Source organism: Myxine glutinosa, chromosome 6, assembly GCF_964187855.1.
Source record: "Myxine glutinosa chromosome 6, kmMyxGlut1.1, whole genome shotgun sequence".
NCBI lineage: Eukaryota > Metazoa > Chordata > Myxini > Myxiniformes > Myxinidae > Myxine > Myxine glutinosa.
The window spans coordinates 5,485,865-5,503,412 of NC_136266.1; the positions used below are offsets into that span (position 1 = coordinate 5,485,865).

Here is a 17,548-nt window from a genome sequence, read left to right on the forward strand (position 1 = left end):
GTTGTTAAGGATGGTAATAGTTGTGGTCATGTTTCTGGTGGTTGCACGCAGGTGCAGTTGGAGAGGATCCGACAGATGGAATCCCTCGAGGAGGTGCAAGCCGTCCTCGACAGCACAAACCTGAGTGACGTGAGTCGCCTCCCGGAGACTTAAGGCCGGCGCTCGCCCGGACACGGAGTCGGCGGAGAGCCGAGCAACGCTTTGGTCCTGAGGTGGTAGTGGTGCGACAAAGCGAGCGAGGGGTTGTGGTGCGGCCCGTGTGCTTCATAGTCACTCTGGTTTTGCTGAAACTTTGCCGGAAATCGCACGGTGTTGGGTACGGCCGTTTGCGCTTCGAGACGCTCGGACGTGCCGAGCGGTCGCACAGAGGGATGTGACGTCTCACTTTCCTTTGCTCGCTGAGGTTCGACTGGATTTCGTTACAACAACTAGCAATATCATCGTTGTTCAATTTGCTTTTGGTTTGAATACAGCTGGTGGGTTTATGGTGTGAAGGTGTGTAGAAGCACCTTTTAAGGGTTAAGTATTGGATTGGTGTTACTGTATGAGATTTGTATTTTACCCCATTTTGCACAATCACCACCTGTTGGCATTTGCTGGTTGTGTCTATACGAAAGGTACAATAGGAAATCCAGATGGAACTATAAAGCCAGAGCCTCGACTCAAACACTAATCCACCAATGGGGTTATCAAAGTAACTTTAAGGAAAATCGTTCAGCAAACAAGGTGTTTGATGGAAATATTTAATTTCTGTAATTGTTCTGGACCTGCGTACAAAACCCCATTCGCAGAACGTGTTGATTTTGGAACCAAAGCCTGGGATTTGTCAAGTCCAGAGCTACGCCCCTCCCGACCTCCCCACCCTCCCACCCCGAGGATGAATATACCTGTTGGGCACGGCGGATCGGTGGCTTCGGGCGGGAGTCGTCCTCCAGGAATTTCCGACACGTCGTCACAGGTGCGTGACCTGCTGAGTTTCACAAGCGCGCAGCGCGAGTCCTTTAATGGTGTGAAATGTAGGTTTTCTGTTGGGATCTCAAATCCGTTTTGCCCTTTATATCCAGCGTTGATGTTTTCCTGTTTCATTGCTTGTTCATTGTCATCGATGAACTGTTGCTGAACTTTACAAGAGTTATGATGGAGGAAAAAAACAAGTCCAACTTTTAAATTCGTTTTCCTGTGGGATTTACAACTCCAATTTGTTCCCAGAATTGAACAGGAAGGCAGAAGTTATGAACGTGGCACTTGGTTTTATACTTGAACACTCCCCCCTCCCTCCCTGTCCCAAGAACCCCCGACTCCACTCCACTCCATGGTAAAATTCTTCCTGTGCTGACCTCTGCAGTGCTTGGTTCTTCACTTAAGTTAATTGTAAAATGTGAAAACAGGCACCGTGCCCTGTGGGCTGCTTGCAGTCAATAAACATGCGTGTTACTTGCATGTTGGTGTCGACTCCTCCGTGTTACGTTCTTAACGGAGGGAAGAGCTAGGTTTGGTTGGGGAAGAGGAGAGGTGAGGGGAGAGTGAGATTGGACCTCCAAACCAGTTGAATGACTCTGATGATGGCACCTTTGGTTTGTGGATGGAAATGTGACGCTTTATATCTCATTTGTGATCAATTCATATTTTGATGTCAGCATGATAAAAACAAGTCTGAAAAGATTTTGTTTCCCTCGTAATTGAAGACCTAATGGTGTCAGGTTCGAGGGAAGACGGTCATTCCCCCTTAAAAAAGGCAAGTTTAATCCCAACTGCTTATTGGGAGAGGGAATAAATGAACGATGATGACTGTAGCTCTTCCACGAGACTCAATCTCTCTAAAATAAAATAAAAAATCTGGGATAACCACATTCCAACTTTTATACTTTATCTCTTCCACAACACTCGATCTCTTTAAAATAAAATAAAAAATCTGGGATAACCACATTCCAACTTTTCTTTTTTTGGGCATCTTCCACGAGACTCGATCTCTTTAAAATAAAATAAAAAATCTGGGATAACCACATTCCAACTTTTCTTTTTTTGGGCATCTTCCACAAGACTCGATCTCTTTAAAATAAAATAAAAAATCTGGGATAACCACATTCCAACTTTTATACTCTCGCTCTTCCACGAGACTCACTCTCTTTAAAATAAAAAATCTGGGATAACCACATTCCAACTTTTATACTTTATCTCTTCCACAAGACTCGATCTCTTTAAAATAAAATAAAAAATCTGGGATAACCACATTCCAACTTTTCTTTTTTTGGGCATCTTCCACAAGACTCGATCTCTTTAAAATAAAATAAAAAATCTGGGATAACCACATTCCAACTTTTATACTCTCGCTCTTCCACGAGACTCGATCTCTTTAAAATAAAATAAGAAATCTGGGATAACCACATTCCAACTTTTATACTTTATCTTCCAAAGGGATTTAAGAATTTATCTCAAATCCAAGCCAGCGAAACAAATTATACATTTGGACGAAGACCTTGAGCCCTATGCCAGGTTACCTCTGGGCCTTGTACTAGGTTCGTTGATGTGCCTTTGCTCGATTTGGACATGGCCATCGAGCCATGTCCCAGGTTACCTCTGGGCCTTGTACTAGGTTTGGTAGTGTGCCTTAGCTCGATTTGGACATGGACCTCGAGCCATGTCCTAGGTTACCTCTGGGCCTTGTACTAGATTCAGTTGTGTAATGTATGCAACGGGGGATTCTTCCAAAGTCTTTAACTTTAGTGAAGTCGAGCAGATCACTGCAGATAACCTGACTCGATCAGGGAAATAAATCTTCACAAGCTTTAATGCCCTTAGAAAAAAAATGTTTTCTTTTCAGAAAATGAAAAATAGTTGTATTAGGAGGTAGAGATAAAGGTATCCATAAACTACCAACTGAATAGAATGTACTCTTTTTACATCTGGCTTTTAAAAAGAATCGGTTTCAGGTATTCCACAAGCGTTAACGTCTGTGTAACTGGTTCTGAACTGACATCAGAGAGATCCTGTGTAAATAGTAAGAAATCTAATTTGTTGTTTCTGTTTCCTCTTCGTCCTCCTGCTCCCTCCGTCTCTCCCTTGCGAGGTCAAGTAGCAACCGGTCTAGGCTTGGTCTACGACGTGCTTGACGCGTACCTGCAAAAGATTATCCATGAACCAATACACGACGGTAATTAGGTTTGATTTGATCCATTGGATAGTAAAGTAGTTCGAGTTATGTTGCAGTGAAGGCCTGGATTGTTAAAGGTGCTTTTGGTGGTACCTGCAACCCGCCGTGGGAGTAGCTCGTGAGGTCTCGTCTCCGGCTGTCTCTCCTCGCTGAAGTCGAACGCGGACATTTCCATTCTGATAAAGGGATAATGTGTGGAGATGGAACACGGAACAATCAGGTTTACTGGGGTTCATTCCCAGTGTGTACCCTGGTTAGAATAGGTACACCGTATCCCTGCGTGTCGTAAGAGACGACTAAGAGGGTTGGCGTCAGGAAGGGCATCCGGCCATAAAAAAAAAAACATTGCCTCAAAAAGAGAACCATGACAATTACAACTACATATGGGCAGGGTACAGCCCGAAGTGGAGATCGGTTTCTGAGGTTTGGGACATGGAATGTAGGGACAATGACAAGGAGATCAGGAGAAGTGGTGGAAGTATTGATCAGAAGAAGAGTGGACATATGTTGTGTGCAAGAGACGAGATGGAAGGGAAGTGGTGTGAGAATGGTGAAGGGTAGGCAAGGACAGAAATACAAGTTTGTGTGGCAAGGGTGCCCGGAGGGCGTGAATGGTGTTGGTGTCCTGTTTTCTGAGGAGTTTGTAGACAGTGTGGTGAGTGTGACTAGAGTGAGTGATAGGTTGATGATGGTGAAAATGATGATTGGAAAGCTCTTGGTGAACGTCATCTCGGGATATGCTCCGCAGGTTGGTCGGAGCGATGAAGAGAAGGACAAGTTCTGGTGTGCGATAGAGAAGCTGATGGAAAACGTGAAAGATGAGGAAGTTGTTGTGGTAGGAGGAGACCTAAATGGACATGTGGGAAGGAGTATGGACGGTTTTGAGGGAGTTCATGGGGGTTACGGATATGGTGTGAGAAATGGAGAAGGTGAAAGGATTTTGGAGTTTGCTGATGGAGCTGATTTGTTGATTTGTAATACTCAGTTCCAGAAAGAGGATAATAAGCTTGTTACATACACGTCAGGTGGGGTCGACGACAACCGTTGACTACCTGATGGTGCATCGGCGAGATAGGGGGCACCTCCGCGACACAAAGGTGATCCCGGGGGAGGAGGCCGTTTCACAGCACCACTTGGTTGTCTGCGACATAAGGGTGAAAGGTGCGAGGAGAGCTCGGCGGGTGAGGTACCAACCGAGAATGAAGGTGTGGAGGTTGAAAGAGGTGACAGTAAGGGAGGCATTAAAAGAGAGGCTGAGTAGGGTGGAGGATGATGTGGTTGAGCTTGAACGTGGTTGGATGTCAATGAAAGATAGTCTGTTGGGAGCCATTGGTGAGGTATGTGGATGGACAAAAGGACCATCAAGGCACTCGGAAACATGGTGGTGGGATGATGAAGTTGGAAAGGGGATTGACGAGAAGAGGAAGAAGTTCAAGGAGTGGCAGAAGGCGAAGGGTACGGGAGCAGAAAAATCAGAGCATGAAAGTTATAAGGCAGCCAAGAAGGCTGCAAAGAAAGAGGTAGCAAAGGCGCAAGAGGCATGTAGGAAAATGTTCGGAGAAAGCTTGGATTCGGAAGAGGGTCAGAGAGCGGTATTCGGGATTGCAAAGCAGATAGCGAAAGAGAGGTGTGATGTGATGGGGGTGAGTTGCTTGAAGGATGAAGTGGGACAAATCGTTGTGGACCCAGATGGAATGAAAGGAAGATGGAAAAGATACATGGAAATGCTGTTGAATACAGAGAATGAATGGGATGGCAACATCGAGAGTAACACAGTTTTAGGACCAGCAGAGAAGATAACTGAGAAGGAAGTTGAGGAAGCGATAAAAGCAATGAAGAGTAGAAAAGCGGGAGGGCCGACGGGAGTTGTGGGAGATATGTTGAAGGCAGCGGGAAATTGGGGTGTGAAGAGAATGACAGAGATCTGTAATCTGGTGGTGAAAGAAGGCCACATTCCAGTGGATTGGGAACCGAGTACCCTCGTCCCTCTATACAAGGGGAAAGGTGACCCTCTGGACTGTGGCTCGTACCGAGCGATAAAGTTATTGGAGCATGGAATGAAGGTATTGGAAAGGGTGTTTCAGAGGAGGATAAGGAAGAAGGTGAAGATCGACGAAATGCAGTTTGGATTTATGCCAGGAAGAGGAACGACAGACGCGCTCTTTGTTGTGAGGCAGTTGCAGGAGAAGTACATGGAGAAGAGGAAGAAGTTGTTTCTTGGGTTTGTTGATCTGGAGAAAGCATTCGATGGGGTTCCACGTGAAGTATTGACATGGGCATTGAGGAAATTAGGAGTGGAGGAATGGTTGATCAGAGTAGTGATGGCAATGTACAAAAGAGCGCGCACAGCTGTAAGGACGAAAGATGGGAACAGTGGTGAGTTTGAGGTGAAGGTGGGAGTGCATCAGGGGTCGGTACTAAGTCCACTACTATTTGTCGTTGTGATGGAGGTGCTGGCTCAGAATGTAAAGGAGGGTTTACCGTGGGAGTTGTTGTATGCAGATGATCTGGTGTTGATTGCGGAAAGTATGGATGGACTGAAGGAAAATATGAACAAGTGGAAGGAATGTATGGAGACAAAAGGTCTGAAGGTGAATATAGGAAAGACGAAGGTGATGGCAAGTGGTAAAGCATGTGGTGAGGTGGAAAGAACTGGGAAGTGGCCCTGTGCTGTGTGTAGGAAGGGTGTCGGAGTGAACTCCATTCAATGCACAATGTGCGCTGAGTGGGTTCATCAAAAATGTAGTGGTCTGAGAAGGTCATTAACCAGTGTGGCAGCTACATTCAAATGTAAGGTGTGCACAGAGGGAGCTGCAGATGGAGGAAATGTTGAGTTGGATCTTGGAGACGGCGTGAAGCTGGAAGGTGTGAAAACATTTGGCTACCTCGGAGACATGCTGAATGGAGAAGGTGGATCAGACTCGGCAACGGTTGCAAGTGTGAGATGTGCATGGAAGAAGTTTCGAGAACTGAGTGGCATGCTGATGACGAAGGGAGTGTCGTTGAAGCTGAAGGGAAAGGTGTATGCTGCATGTGTGAGAAGTGTTATGATTTATGGGAGCGAGACATGGCTAATGAACGGAGAGCAGCAATGAAGGCTCGAAAGGGTGGAAATGCGAATGGTTCGGTGGATGTGCGGAGTATCGTTGAGAGAGAGGAAGACAAATGATGAATTGCGAAAGATGATGGAAATAGAGCCTGTGATTGATGCTGTGAAGAGGAACAGGTTGAGATGGTTTGGTCATGTGTTGAGGAAGGATGAAAGTGACTGGTTGAGAAGAGTGATGGAAATCAATGTAGAAGGAAGTAGAGGACAGGGAAGACCGAGAAAGACTTGGCTAAAGATGGTGGAAGAAGAAATGCGGGCAAGGGGGTTAACAAGGAGACACGCAGAAAATAGGGCAAAATGGAGAAGATTGTCATGGGGACCGCAAGGCTAACCCCCGCTCTAGCAGGGAAAATGGCCTTAAAATGCATGTTGTTGTATTCCCAGATAAAGGTGATCTTACCAACATGTTACGGTTAAATGCATACAAATGTCATGTCCATTATGACTGACATTTCCGATTGTTTTATTTTCATCCCCTCGCAGCATGCGTACATCGTCGATGGTAAGCGTTCTGAACCGTTCATGTATTTGTGGTAATGTTGCATTTTGACTAATTCACACCATTTTCCTTCCTCGTATCTTGTGTGGTCCAAGCACTCAAACATTATAAAATTATCTTTGACTTCGCTTCCATCAGCCTTGTGCCGTACCAGCTGGTGAAGGCTATAACACCTTTTCAAATCGCTCGTTTAATCTCCTTCTGCCCACACTACTGTTTCTGGCACTTTTCCATACACCGGACATGGCGTTTGATGTTTCGGTTCACGTGTGAAATACTTTACCCTATTAGTACTGTCGTGTGATTCCCTCCCAGTTAACACCAGGAGAGTCACGGATGGCCAATAGCGAGGTTTAAATTCCGAAGGCGTTCAGTTCAATTGCGGACTTTACTACATAGCGCGGGAGGAAAGAAAAGCTAAAGGGGGAGGAAGCTGAAGCGCTTACCTGAGCAATACCGCCGGGCAGTCTTCAACCTGCAGAAAATAACTCAAACAAAAACCGGGTTGAGAAATGTACAAAAAAATAACAAAAGGATTTATTAAAACGGATGCCGATAAAAAAACACGATGGTAAAACCAAGTTCCTAAATGGAGCGCTCCCTCACCAGACTTAAAACACAGACAAGTGGAGAGGATAAACTGGATAAAATAAATTATGTGTGTGTGCACTTATCTCAATCGGCTGTGGTATTTCTTCTCAGGAATCGTCTCCGGCCGTTGGCGGGAAAACCCGCACATCCTTTGGCGCACGCGCACAAAGCCAGGCCTCGCTGTACGGTCCGTCTTGGACGGCAGGCGCGCAGCTGGCCTCCCCAGCCGCATCGGCCTCCGTTCTCCTCACACGCCAAAGGATGCTGTCAGCAAGTGTCGAGGACCAGGGGTGAGCGAGAGGCAGGAACGTCGAGGGACAGAGGAAGATGCGAGAGGTGAGGAAGGGCAAGAGGTCGTCGAGAGCAAGATGAATGCGTGAAGGGCAAAAGGCAAGAGAGAAAATGTCGGTTCAAGCCTTCTTTTATCGACAGTCTCGTAACGTCCTCCGTGACTCTCCACCAATCAGCCCGCAGGCCACCACGGCATGCTCAGCTCTCCACCAGTCAGCGCGCCGCTTCTTGCTCGCCCTTCTTTCACCAATCAGTGAGTTGCTTCTTACTCCACCCTAGCCAATCACGGCTCCTCGGGGCATGTCTTCGGCCTGCCAGAGCCATGTGTGGCGATGTTGATGGTGGTGTCCATCGGCAGTGTTCAGAACTGGCTTCCGGTTGGTTTTATTGTTATTATTTAGTGCAATTAATGGGCATTTTCTCAATCGTGTCTATGGTGCAGTGCCAAAAGAGATAAAGGATAAATTACTGAGGTTTGACGAACAGGGGAATTAACATAATCCCGATACTAGTTAACATGCCCCATTCCTCGTAATGGAGACGAAGATACACCTTACTCCGACATTCGGCGAAACAAAATTTCTTACATGGTGATGGTTCTTACCCGACATCCGGAGCATGATACCTACACAAATCTACCTGACTACATATCACTACCCCACAAACATAAAAGTACACTCGTTTATCACTGCGACACACATAATACCATTCGGTTACCTGTATCGTAGCTATGTCATAGCTATGCTGTTGTCATGGTAATCATAGAATGTCATCATGATTAGGTTTCAGCGAGCTTATCATTTGTCACACTTTAAAAATTGCTTGTAATCGTTCATCAACTCGAGCGTTCACAGAACACCTCACCCCAAGCGGTCTTGAGAAACTAGGACACGGTGGTATCTGCAAGCAGCAAATTTGATTGGTCGAGATGATGTAAAATGCCGTAATATTTTGTCCAAGTCCTGCTAAACGGAAGGGTTGTGAAAATGCAAACGGGGTGATGTGTTCTCGTGTTCAAGTAAACAATTCAATTAAAATTAAATAAAAGTTTCAAAGGTTGCAGAAAACAAATTTTTTTGGAGGTTTACCGCCATCGACGCAACATCTTTTACACCACCCTGTTTAACAAGTTACACTAATGTTGTTTGTCTGTTGTTTTTGTCCTTTATAATGCATTTAAAACAGTAAGTTTCCTGTTTGGAATGATTTTCAATTTTGTTTGCCTGACTGACAGAGACCAAGTTAATTCTCATTCCTCATCAGAATCGGGACGAATTCGGAGCCAAAGTACGGTAAACGGCAGCTTTGTTTTCCAATTCGTTTTCAAAATATAACAAGATTGATATAAAGTTCTTCCTCGATCATAAACTGAAGTTTACAGACAGACAGAAGTGAACCAACTGCTTAACCAAACATTTTCTCCGCATGTGCGGGGTAATCGTCCACGTTGCTTGTTCGGGTAAACAACACCAAGCATCCACTGCTCACTTCTCCCCTGTACAAAGTAATGCTCGACTTCAGGTGTTTGATAAACTAGAGGAAAGTATACATTGAGGGATGAGGGGAACATAAGGGGAAGGATTGGATTCTACATTAACATGCTTGGTTGGGTGTGCAGCGGATTGTTAGACATCAGTGTGGATCATGACGCATGTAAATCTGCATCATTTAAATGAAATTGATTATTTTTCAAATTTCTCCTTTAACCCCTTTTTAAAATTCAAATTGTAGGCTCAGAGGATGAGATAACGGAAGATGATGCGTCAACGTACTTACTGAGTGGGATAAGGAGTGGATGCAACAAGCAAAGGAATGAATCATATACCTTATATTCTTTACCTTCCTTCTTATTCCTTCCTCTTATTCTTCCTTCCTTCTTATATACCTTCTTATATTCTTTGCTATCTATATTATAATAGCCGTAGATGATTCTGTCTGTCTGTCTGTCTATCTGTTGGGTGTCTGTCCGGGGTGTGGCTTACTCGGTTTGCAGAGTAGCTCCACCCATAGCTCCACCCATTCTGGGAGTGGCTATAAACAAATATCCACCATTTTATTAACTCGCATAGCTTTGAGTCCTGTTTTGTAGGCCCGTGGTGTCTTGCTCTCCCCCAGTTTTATTTCAAATCAAATTCGATAAATCATTTCATTTTTCACAGTCGCTAACATAGTTTTAGACTCGGTTGAAAAAAAACGGGAAGAAAATCCGATGAAAGTTGCCGTTTATAGAACGAAATGAATTCTCAAAGGCCTGTAACTTCAAGGCCATTGAGTCTCTCTCACGCCTTTATCTCCAATCTAACTCACCATATGATTTCATTTTTATCGATGGTTTTACTTTTAGACTCGGTGTCAGCAATAATTGAGAACAATCCACACACGCGGGAAAATGCAGAGATATATTTTTTAAAATCGCGTCATGGTGTATCATACACCGCCCAACATGACACCGCCGGCAATGTGTCGATATATATTAAAAATTCGCTTTTGCTTTTCCGTTATGATATATTACTATTTCGTTTGATGATAGTCGTCACAAAAACGTCAACAATGATGCCGACATATATTTCTTCGTTTTTATTTCATTCAACATATTAGCCGGAAGTAAAATATGTTTCAGGAAATTACCGAGAGATATTTCTTCGTTTTTTTTATTAGTTATGTGCGCATACACTTTAAATAGGTTTATTTGAAATCTTTAATTTTCCACAAACATTCCACACACGCGGGAAAATGCAGAGATATATTTTTTAAAATCGCGTCATGGTGTATCATACACCGCCCAACATGACACCGACGGCAATGTGTCGATATCTATTTTAAATTCGATATATCATTTCATTTTTCACAGTCGCTAACATAGTTTTAGACTCGGTTGAAAAAAAACGAGAAGAAAATCCGATGAAAGTTGCCGTTTATAGAACGAAATGAATTCTCAAATGCCTGTAACTTCAAGGCCATTGAGTCTCTCTCACGCCTTTATCTCCAATCTAACTCACCATATGATTTCATTTTTATCGATGGTTTTAGAGTCGGTGTCAGCAATAATTGAGAACATTCCACACACGCGGGAAAATGCAGATATATATTTTAAAATCGCGTCATGGTGTATCATACACCGCCTAACATGACACCGACGGCAACGTGTCGATACATATTAAAAATTCGATATATCATTTCATTTTTCACAGTCGCTAACATAGTTTTCGACTCGGTTGAAAAAAAACGGGAAGGAAATCCAATGAAAGTTGCCGTTTATAGAACGAAATGAATTCTCAAACGCCTGTAACTTCAACTTCAAGGCCATTGAGTCTCTCTCACGCCTTTATCTCCAATCTAACTCACCATATGATTTCATTTTTATCGATGGTTTTGGACTCGGTGTCAGCAATAATTGAGAACATTCCACACACGCGGGAAAATGCAGATATATATTTTTAAAAATCGCGTCATGGTGTATCATACACCGCCCAACATGACACCGACGGCAACGTGTCGATATATATTAAAAATTCGCTTTTGCTTTTCCGTTAAGATATATTACTTTTTCGTTTGATGACAGTCGTCACAAAAACGTCAACAATGATGCCGACATATATTTCTTCGTTTTTATTTAATTCAACATTATTAGCCGGAAGTAAAATATGTTTCAGGAAATTACCGAGAGATATTTCTTCGTTTTTTAAAATTAGTTATGTGCGAATACACTTTAAATAGGTTTATTTGAAATCTTTAATTTTCCACAATATAATTTACTTGCCATTTATCATTTGATGATTACGAGACAAATTCCTCTTGAGGATCGTGACAATTCATGCGCTGCGTGGAAACTTCTATTTCCAAAATGAATGAGACGATCGATGAAGAACGCAGACTTGAACAGGATGCAGCAAGAAAACGAATGAGACGGGCGAACGAGTCCATCGACGAACGTCAATGCAAACTTGCGGGGTCACCCGTGGGAATCCCACGGGCATGGATGTGTGTGACATTTCGACATATTGAGTTAGATGCTGCACATTCATTTTTACAAAATGGTTACTGGCAAGTCATCAGATCCAGAAATGGTGTAAAAACCACCGTTTAGAGGCCATTTTTCCCCGCAAAGCGGGGGTTGGCCTTTTCGGGGACCGTGGTAGTTGTTGTTTTTTTGTCCCCTTTTTGAAGCAATGTTTTACGGCCGGATGCCCTTCCTGACGCCAACCCTTTTTGCCGCCTTCAACGACAAACAGGGAATTACCAGTGAACTGGTACTCAATTAGCCGACCTCGGAAGGATGACAGGCTGAGTCAACCCCCCTGGCATTAATTCGGCGATCGACCGAGATTCGAACCCAGGATCCTAAGCCGGCACCCTAGCCGCTAGCCCAACACCAGAAATGGTGTCATGAACACAATTTATTTACGCACAAGCACAAAAGCAAGACGGGCCGATTTCCGATTCCGACGGGCCGACGGGCGAGACGGGCCGATTTCCGATTCCGACGGGCCGATTTGGAGCAAGAAAAAGAACGAGACGGGAGAAAAAGGAGAGAAACGAGACGGGGAAAGCCGATTGGAGAGGCGAGTGAGGCGCGATTGGAGAGGAGTGTGAGGCGCGATTGGAGAGGAGTGTGAGGCACGATTGGAGAGGAGTGTGAGGCGTGATTGGAGAGGAGTGTGAGGCACGATTGGAGAGGAGTGATTGGAGGGGAGTGTGAGGCACGATTGGAGAGGAGTGTGAGGCACGATTGGAGAGGAGTGTGAGGCGCGATTGGAGAGGAGTGTGAGGCGCGATTGGAGAGGAGTGTGAGGCGCGATTGGAGAGGCGTGTGAAGGATTGCAGAGGAGAGGAGTGTGAGGGATTGGAGAGGTGAGGGATTGGAAAGGAGAGGGATGTGAGGGTTTGGAGAGGAGAGGAGTGCTAGGTGGAGAGAGGAGAGTGTCAGGTGGAGACAGGAGAGTGTCAGGTGGAGACAGGAGAGTGTCAGGTGGAGAGGAGTGAGGGGTCACATATTATGTGAAATAACTAAATTCACACCATTTCTGGATCTGATGACTTGCCAGTAACCATTTTGTAAAAATGAATGTGCAGCATATAACTCAATATGTCGAAATGTCACACACATCCATGCCCGTAGGATTCCCACGGGTGACCCCGCTAGTATTCTTATATTCTGTGTCTGTGTGCGTGCCAGCCACAATTTTTCTCAGGTGGCTGAATGGATCTTTGTTACATTTTGAGTTTCATCAGTGAGTGCCAGAGAGTTTTAGGCAAAAAATTGGCAAAACAAAAAAGTTCTGAAACAAAAAGTTGGATTGTTAAAAAATCTCTCCATAGTGACAGCCTTTGTAGCCATGTGAAAGGTAATATAAAATGATCCCCGACCACATTACTTGGTGGGTGAAGGAAAGTGATTTAGGCCGCCACAAAAAAAAATAGGAAAAAAAAAAATTTGATTTCTTCAAAATACCAACAGCAACAGGGAATACCAGGTACCCCAGTTAGCATTGAATATAATTGAAGTGTTTGGTTTGTATGTACAGTACTCCTAAAGCACTGAACCAATTGATAAACTAGAGGAAAGTTATGCATTGAGGGGTGAGGGAGTAACCTGCAAATAAGAGTGTTGGGTTCGGAAAGGATTCCCCAGAATCCAGAAAGACAGGTCATGCTGGAGCACCAGCCAGTAGGAAAGAGCGGTACTCCATTGCCCTACAGATAGGGCTTGAAGGCGGTGAGTCAATTTATTTTTCAAGGAAAGACTGAATGACAAAGGAGGCACAACTCGTGGCTGGCTTTGAAGACCAATGTTGCTATGTCGATGATCCACCTGATGTCATGGCTGTTGGCAAGGCCAAGAAGGTAAATACACTGACCCTCTTCCAGTAGGTGACCATGGAATTAGGTTGGTTCGAAAGACAATTCTTTCGGAGCGACAAGGTGAGTGGGATTTTCCAGGATTGAAGGACATGTTCCATTTATCAGACGAGCAAAATGTAGCTGCTGTGTGGCCAGCAGTGGGATTGGGGTAATCCAAGACAAATGGAAAATGGAAAAAGGAAGAGAGGGCTTCCCAGAGTAACGGAAAAGTTATTTTTGTGTACTTCTTTCTTGGCTTCTTGTAAAGTTGTTAGCTCTGATATAACAACTTTACAAGTCGTTTACCAGTTGTTTACAAGTTGGCTCTGTTCCATTAGTCTCTGGGGAACGCGAGAAGCATCGAATGTTTCAAGGACGTCGGCATTTTTCGTCATTCCTCATCAGTTAGCCCAGGAGCATTAGGTTAGGACCTAGAAGAAATTAGTAGAAAGCAGATTTTTTGCACAGAGCTTCAGAATAACATGTGGATACCCACAATATAAAGTCCCACGAGTCCCACCTTGTGGCATTTTCAAAATTCAAGATGGCCGCCGGTTGGATGGAAAATACATAAATATGGATAACTTCAGCCTAGAACCTCATAAAAGTGTACTTTTCGTGGCTAAATATATGTTTTAGCACACGGATTTTAATGGAATATATTTCAGTGACCTCAGATAATGATATGTAGATATAATCCAAGATGGCTGACAAAATTGCCGCTGCTGTAATGCTAAAAAACATCAAAATCATGATAAGTTTAATTTGCTATTATTTTATTTAATGCAAAATGTTTCACATTGTGACCACAAGGCCTGCAAGAGGTAAACAACACATGGGGATTTGACATTTAATTACAATACGACACAAAAGCACACCGACTCTTTGATCCCAGTCATCCCAACCTGATTCTAGTGTTTTGCACAGTGCCGTGTTAACTGGATGTCACTTTTCTTATTCCTGACTTAAACACTGTTATCACCCTCTAAATCAATGTCCCGAGAGTTTTTGCAATTGTGGCCATTACAAACAGTACACAAGAGGGTGCACTCCAGACCAGACTTGTAGCAAGCGCATCGTTTTCCACACCCCACCTTGCATCCACAAGATATCATTTTCAGCACTTTCTCAGGGGCCACAGGCCTATCGGTCTCGATTGGAACAACTAGTCCCTCTCTGTACTGCCACCCCCACTCAGTTGGCAGCAGTTCATTCCCCTGCCACTGCTGAACAGCATGGTATGCTCTGCAGCTGTGGAATTTGGTAGCTGCCGAAGGAGGTGGGAGCGATTCCAGCTTGAAACCAGATGACGTCAAAGATGTTCTATGGATTGATCGGAAGTACATGAGATATCGGTGTTTGTCCAATGACTTCGATCGAGCTGCTCCATACAGCTTCAGCAGAAACAGCTCTCCCACTCTCGCTATTTCTTGTTGAGAAAACACAGGCAATCCCAGTTGTCACCATTTTTTGCATTACGGCGGTGGCCATTTTGTCGGCCATCTTGGATTATCTCTGCATATCATTATCTGAGGTCACTGAAAGATATCTATCTATAATTCCAGCAATCTCTGTGTGTCTGTCTGTGTGTCTGTGTGTCTGTGTGTCTGTGACCGCTGTTTCTCGACAACCACGGGTCCGATATACTTGAAACTTGCCAGGTATATTGCTGGGGACCCGAGGATGTGCCTTTTCAAGGTTTGTAATTAATCGGACAAGTACCTACCGAGCTATGTCCAAAAAACGCTTCAACCAATCAGAGAGCAGCGAGCTATCACGTGTGCCGAACCGTTAATGCAATGCAAGCGTTAATGCGTTAATGCAAGGCTTTTCTTTTTTTCCCTCTTCTCTTTCTACTTTTCCTTGCGATTAAATTGCAAACAGCCAAAATACGTTGGCGCTAATTGAATAATTGGCCATTAACACTAAAATAATCGTAACTGCGATATGCCAACTTCCGGACAGTGCAGCCTTCCATGTTGTTGTTGTTTGCAGCAGCTGTTTGCAGCAAGGCAAGGCTTTTCTTTTTTTCCCTCTTCTCTTTCTACTTTTCCTTGCGATTAAATTGCAAAAAGCCAAAATACGTTGGCGATAATTGAATAAATGGGCATTAATAGATAGATAGATAGATATGCGATATGCGAACTTCCGGACAGTGTGCGCGTTACGAGCTGACCGCCATTACGGTACGTAATTCGATTTCTTATGCGCATTATTTCTCCCAATTCAGTCAGAGCGAAGGGCGGAAGCGAAGAGCGTTGTTATTTTTTGTTTACGGGCGTACGGGCGGGGTAGAGCGTACGGGTAGCGTTTTTTTTTTTTTTTGGCAAGGAACGGGCACCCACGTACGGGCAATGCCCTAGTTCTATTGAAATCCTAGGATGCTAAAAAATATATTTAGACATAAAAAGTATACTTTTACTCCAACTTGACCCACGGCGGGAGTATGCGCTCTGAGTGGCGTTCTAGTATTCCTCGTATAATCAGTTAAATCTTCTCCAGATAATAAATCTTTGACAATAATTGTGACTGGTGTTCGGACCTCCACTCGTTACACCTTCGACATCCCCCAAAGGAGAGGACAGATTAAGGGTGCCAAGTGGAGCAGCATTTGCAAGTGTGGAGTAGGGTTATAGGAAAGGTCACAATCATGGCGGACAACTCGGTTTGATACAACTTGTGCGGATATGGCTCCAGTGGAGCTGCCTCGGTTGTAGTGGAAATCTTTTAAAGTTTGAAACGGTCAACTTGATGTTAGTATCATTTAAAGTTAAAATTGCCGTCACTTGCATAATCTATGGATTTGGTTGTGTTACACATAAATCGATTCGGTTAGACTATAGTAGTTTAACGACACAATGACCAGGTGCACCCATTGAATAAGCAGGATTTCCCAAACGGCCAAACACTCACATGTACAGTATTCGATATTTTGAATGTACAGTACATTAAACTCGCTTGTGGGCGCCAGCCACGCCCACCTCTCTGGAGGGCTGAACTCCGGTTGAGGCTCCGCCTCCTCAGGACGACTCTGTTCTGGGGGCGGAGCTTCCGGGGTCTGCGGTCGTCGCGGTAAAGTTTCAGCAACCAATGGAAGCACCCCGTCGCGCACGAGGCGACCGATGAGATCGGGGATGAGCGCGGGTTCGGGGGTCCACGATACGGGGTCGCCAAGGCCGTCCTCGCTCGGACCGACGCTCCATTCCGAGTCGGAGTCCCGGTCCTTATTGGAATCCTCGTCCACGTGTCCCCGGATCCCGTTCGCAGTTTCTTCGTCTCGTGCGCCATGTTCGGGCGCACGTGTGGCCGGATACGTGACCCTCTGTCGGTCCGTGTGTTTGACTTCGTCCCTCCGCTCCACGTTCATCCCGGAGTTCCGGGTTATAGCGGACGGGCCGCTGTGTCCACTTGGGCATCGACTCGGGTCGACAACACCGATTCAAACATTCCTTTAACGTTGTAAATCACCTGCGGACACCGACGGTACCTGGAGCATCCGCCGATCTTACTGATGGATCGGTCGGTGAGCGCCAGCGGATCGTGTCCGTAACTCCGTATGCGGCGGTGGCGACTCAACTTCCGGCGAAACGGCCGCGATTTTATGACAATTTGTGCGTCACGAGTTTTTCTAGTTTGACATAATTTTCGTCAACAATATTTCAATGACATGACGAACGCATGACGAACAATAACACTTAAACATCCCATAAAAAGGTCTCCGAAATTGTCATGAGATATCGCGAGATTTAAGCGACGCAATGACGTATGCCGTGATGGGAGGAGCCGTGATGTTGTGGTTGGAGGAGCCGTGCTGTGGTGGTGGGACGAGCCGTGCTGTGGTGGTGGCGGCAGGAGCCGTGCTGTGGTGGTGGGAGGAGCCGTGATGTGGTGGTGGCAGGAGCCGTGATGTGGTGGTGGCAGGAGCCGTGATGTGGTGGTGGCAGGAACCGTGATGTGGTGGTGGCAGCAGGAGCCGTGATGTGGTGGTGGCAGGAGCCGTGCTGTGGTGGTGGCAGGAGCCGTGCTGTGGTGGTGGGAGGAGCCGTGCTGTGGTGGTGGCAGGAGC

General features: G+C 45.1%; 3 protein-coding genes across 6 annotated transcripts in view; 2 read left to right on the plus strand and 1 right to left on the minus strand.

The window, feature by feature from the left end:
* RABEP1 (rabaptin, RAB GTPase binding effector protein 1) overlaps positions 1–1,440 on the plus strand; it is a 102,029-nt gene extending 100,589 nt beyond the window's left edge. For all 4 annotated transcript variants that reach the window (XM_078779579.1, XM_068119571.2, XM_068119570.2 and 1 more), the window contains one exon: positions 52–1,440. In XM_078779579.1, coding sequence (XP_078635705.1) covers positions 52–153 — 102 coding nt within the window. In that variant the 3' untranslated portion in view covers positions 154–1,440. The remainder of the gene's footprint in view (positions 1–51) is intronic.
* LOC144892558 (uncharacterized) lies at positions 734–7,894 on the plus strand. Its single transcript, XM_078779580.1, has 3 exons — positions 734–958; positions 6,744–6,762; positions 7,462–7,894. The coding sequence occupies exons 1-3, from the start codon at positions 734–736 to the stop codon at positions 7,728–7,730; spliced, it is 513 nt and encodes a 170-aa protein (XP_078635706.1). The 3' UTR covers positions 7,731–7,894.
* Positions 2,771–17,213, minus strand: PAGR1 (PAXIP1 associated glutamate rich protein 1). The gene is made up of 3 exons (XM_068119573.2): positions 16,464–17,213; positions 3,245–3,327; positions 2,771–3,117 (listed from the first exon to the last, which is right to left on the minus strand). Exons 1-3 carry the CDS (start codon positions 16,847–16,849, stop codon positions 3,008–3,010), a joined length of 579 nt encoding a protein of 192 aa, XP_067975674.2. The 5' UTR covers positions 16,850–17,213; the 3' UTR covers positions 2,771–3,007.
* Between the last annotated feature and the right edge of the window lie 335 nt (positions 17,214–17,548).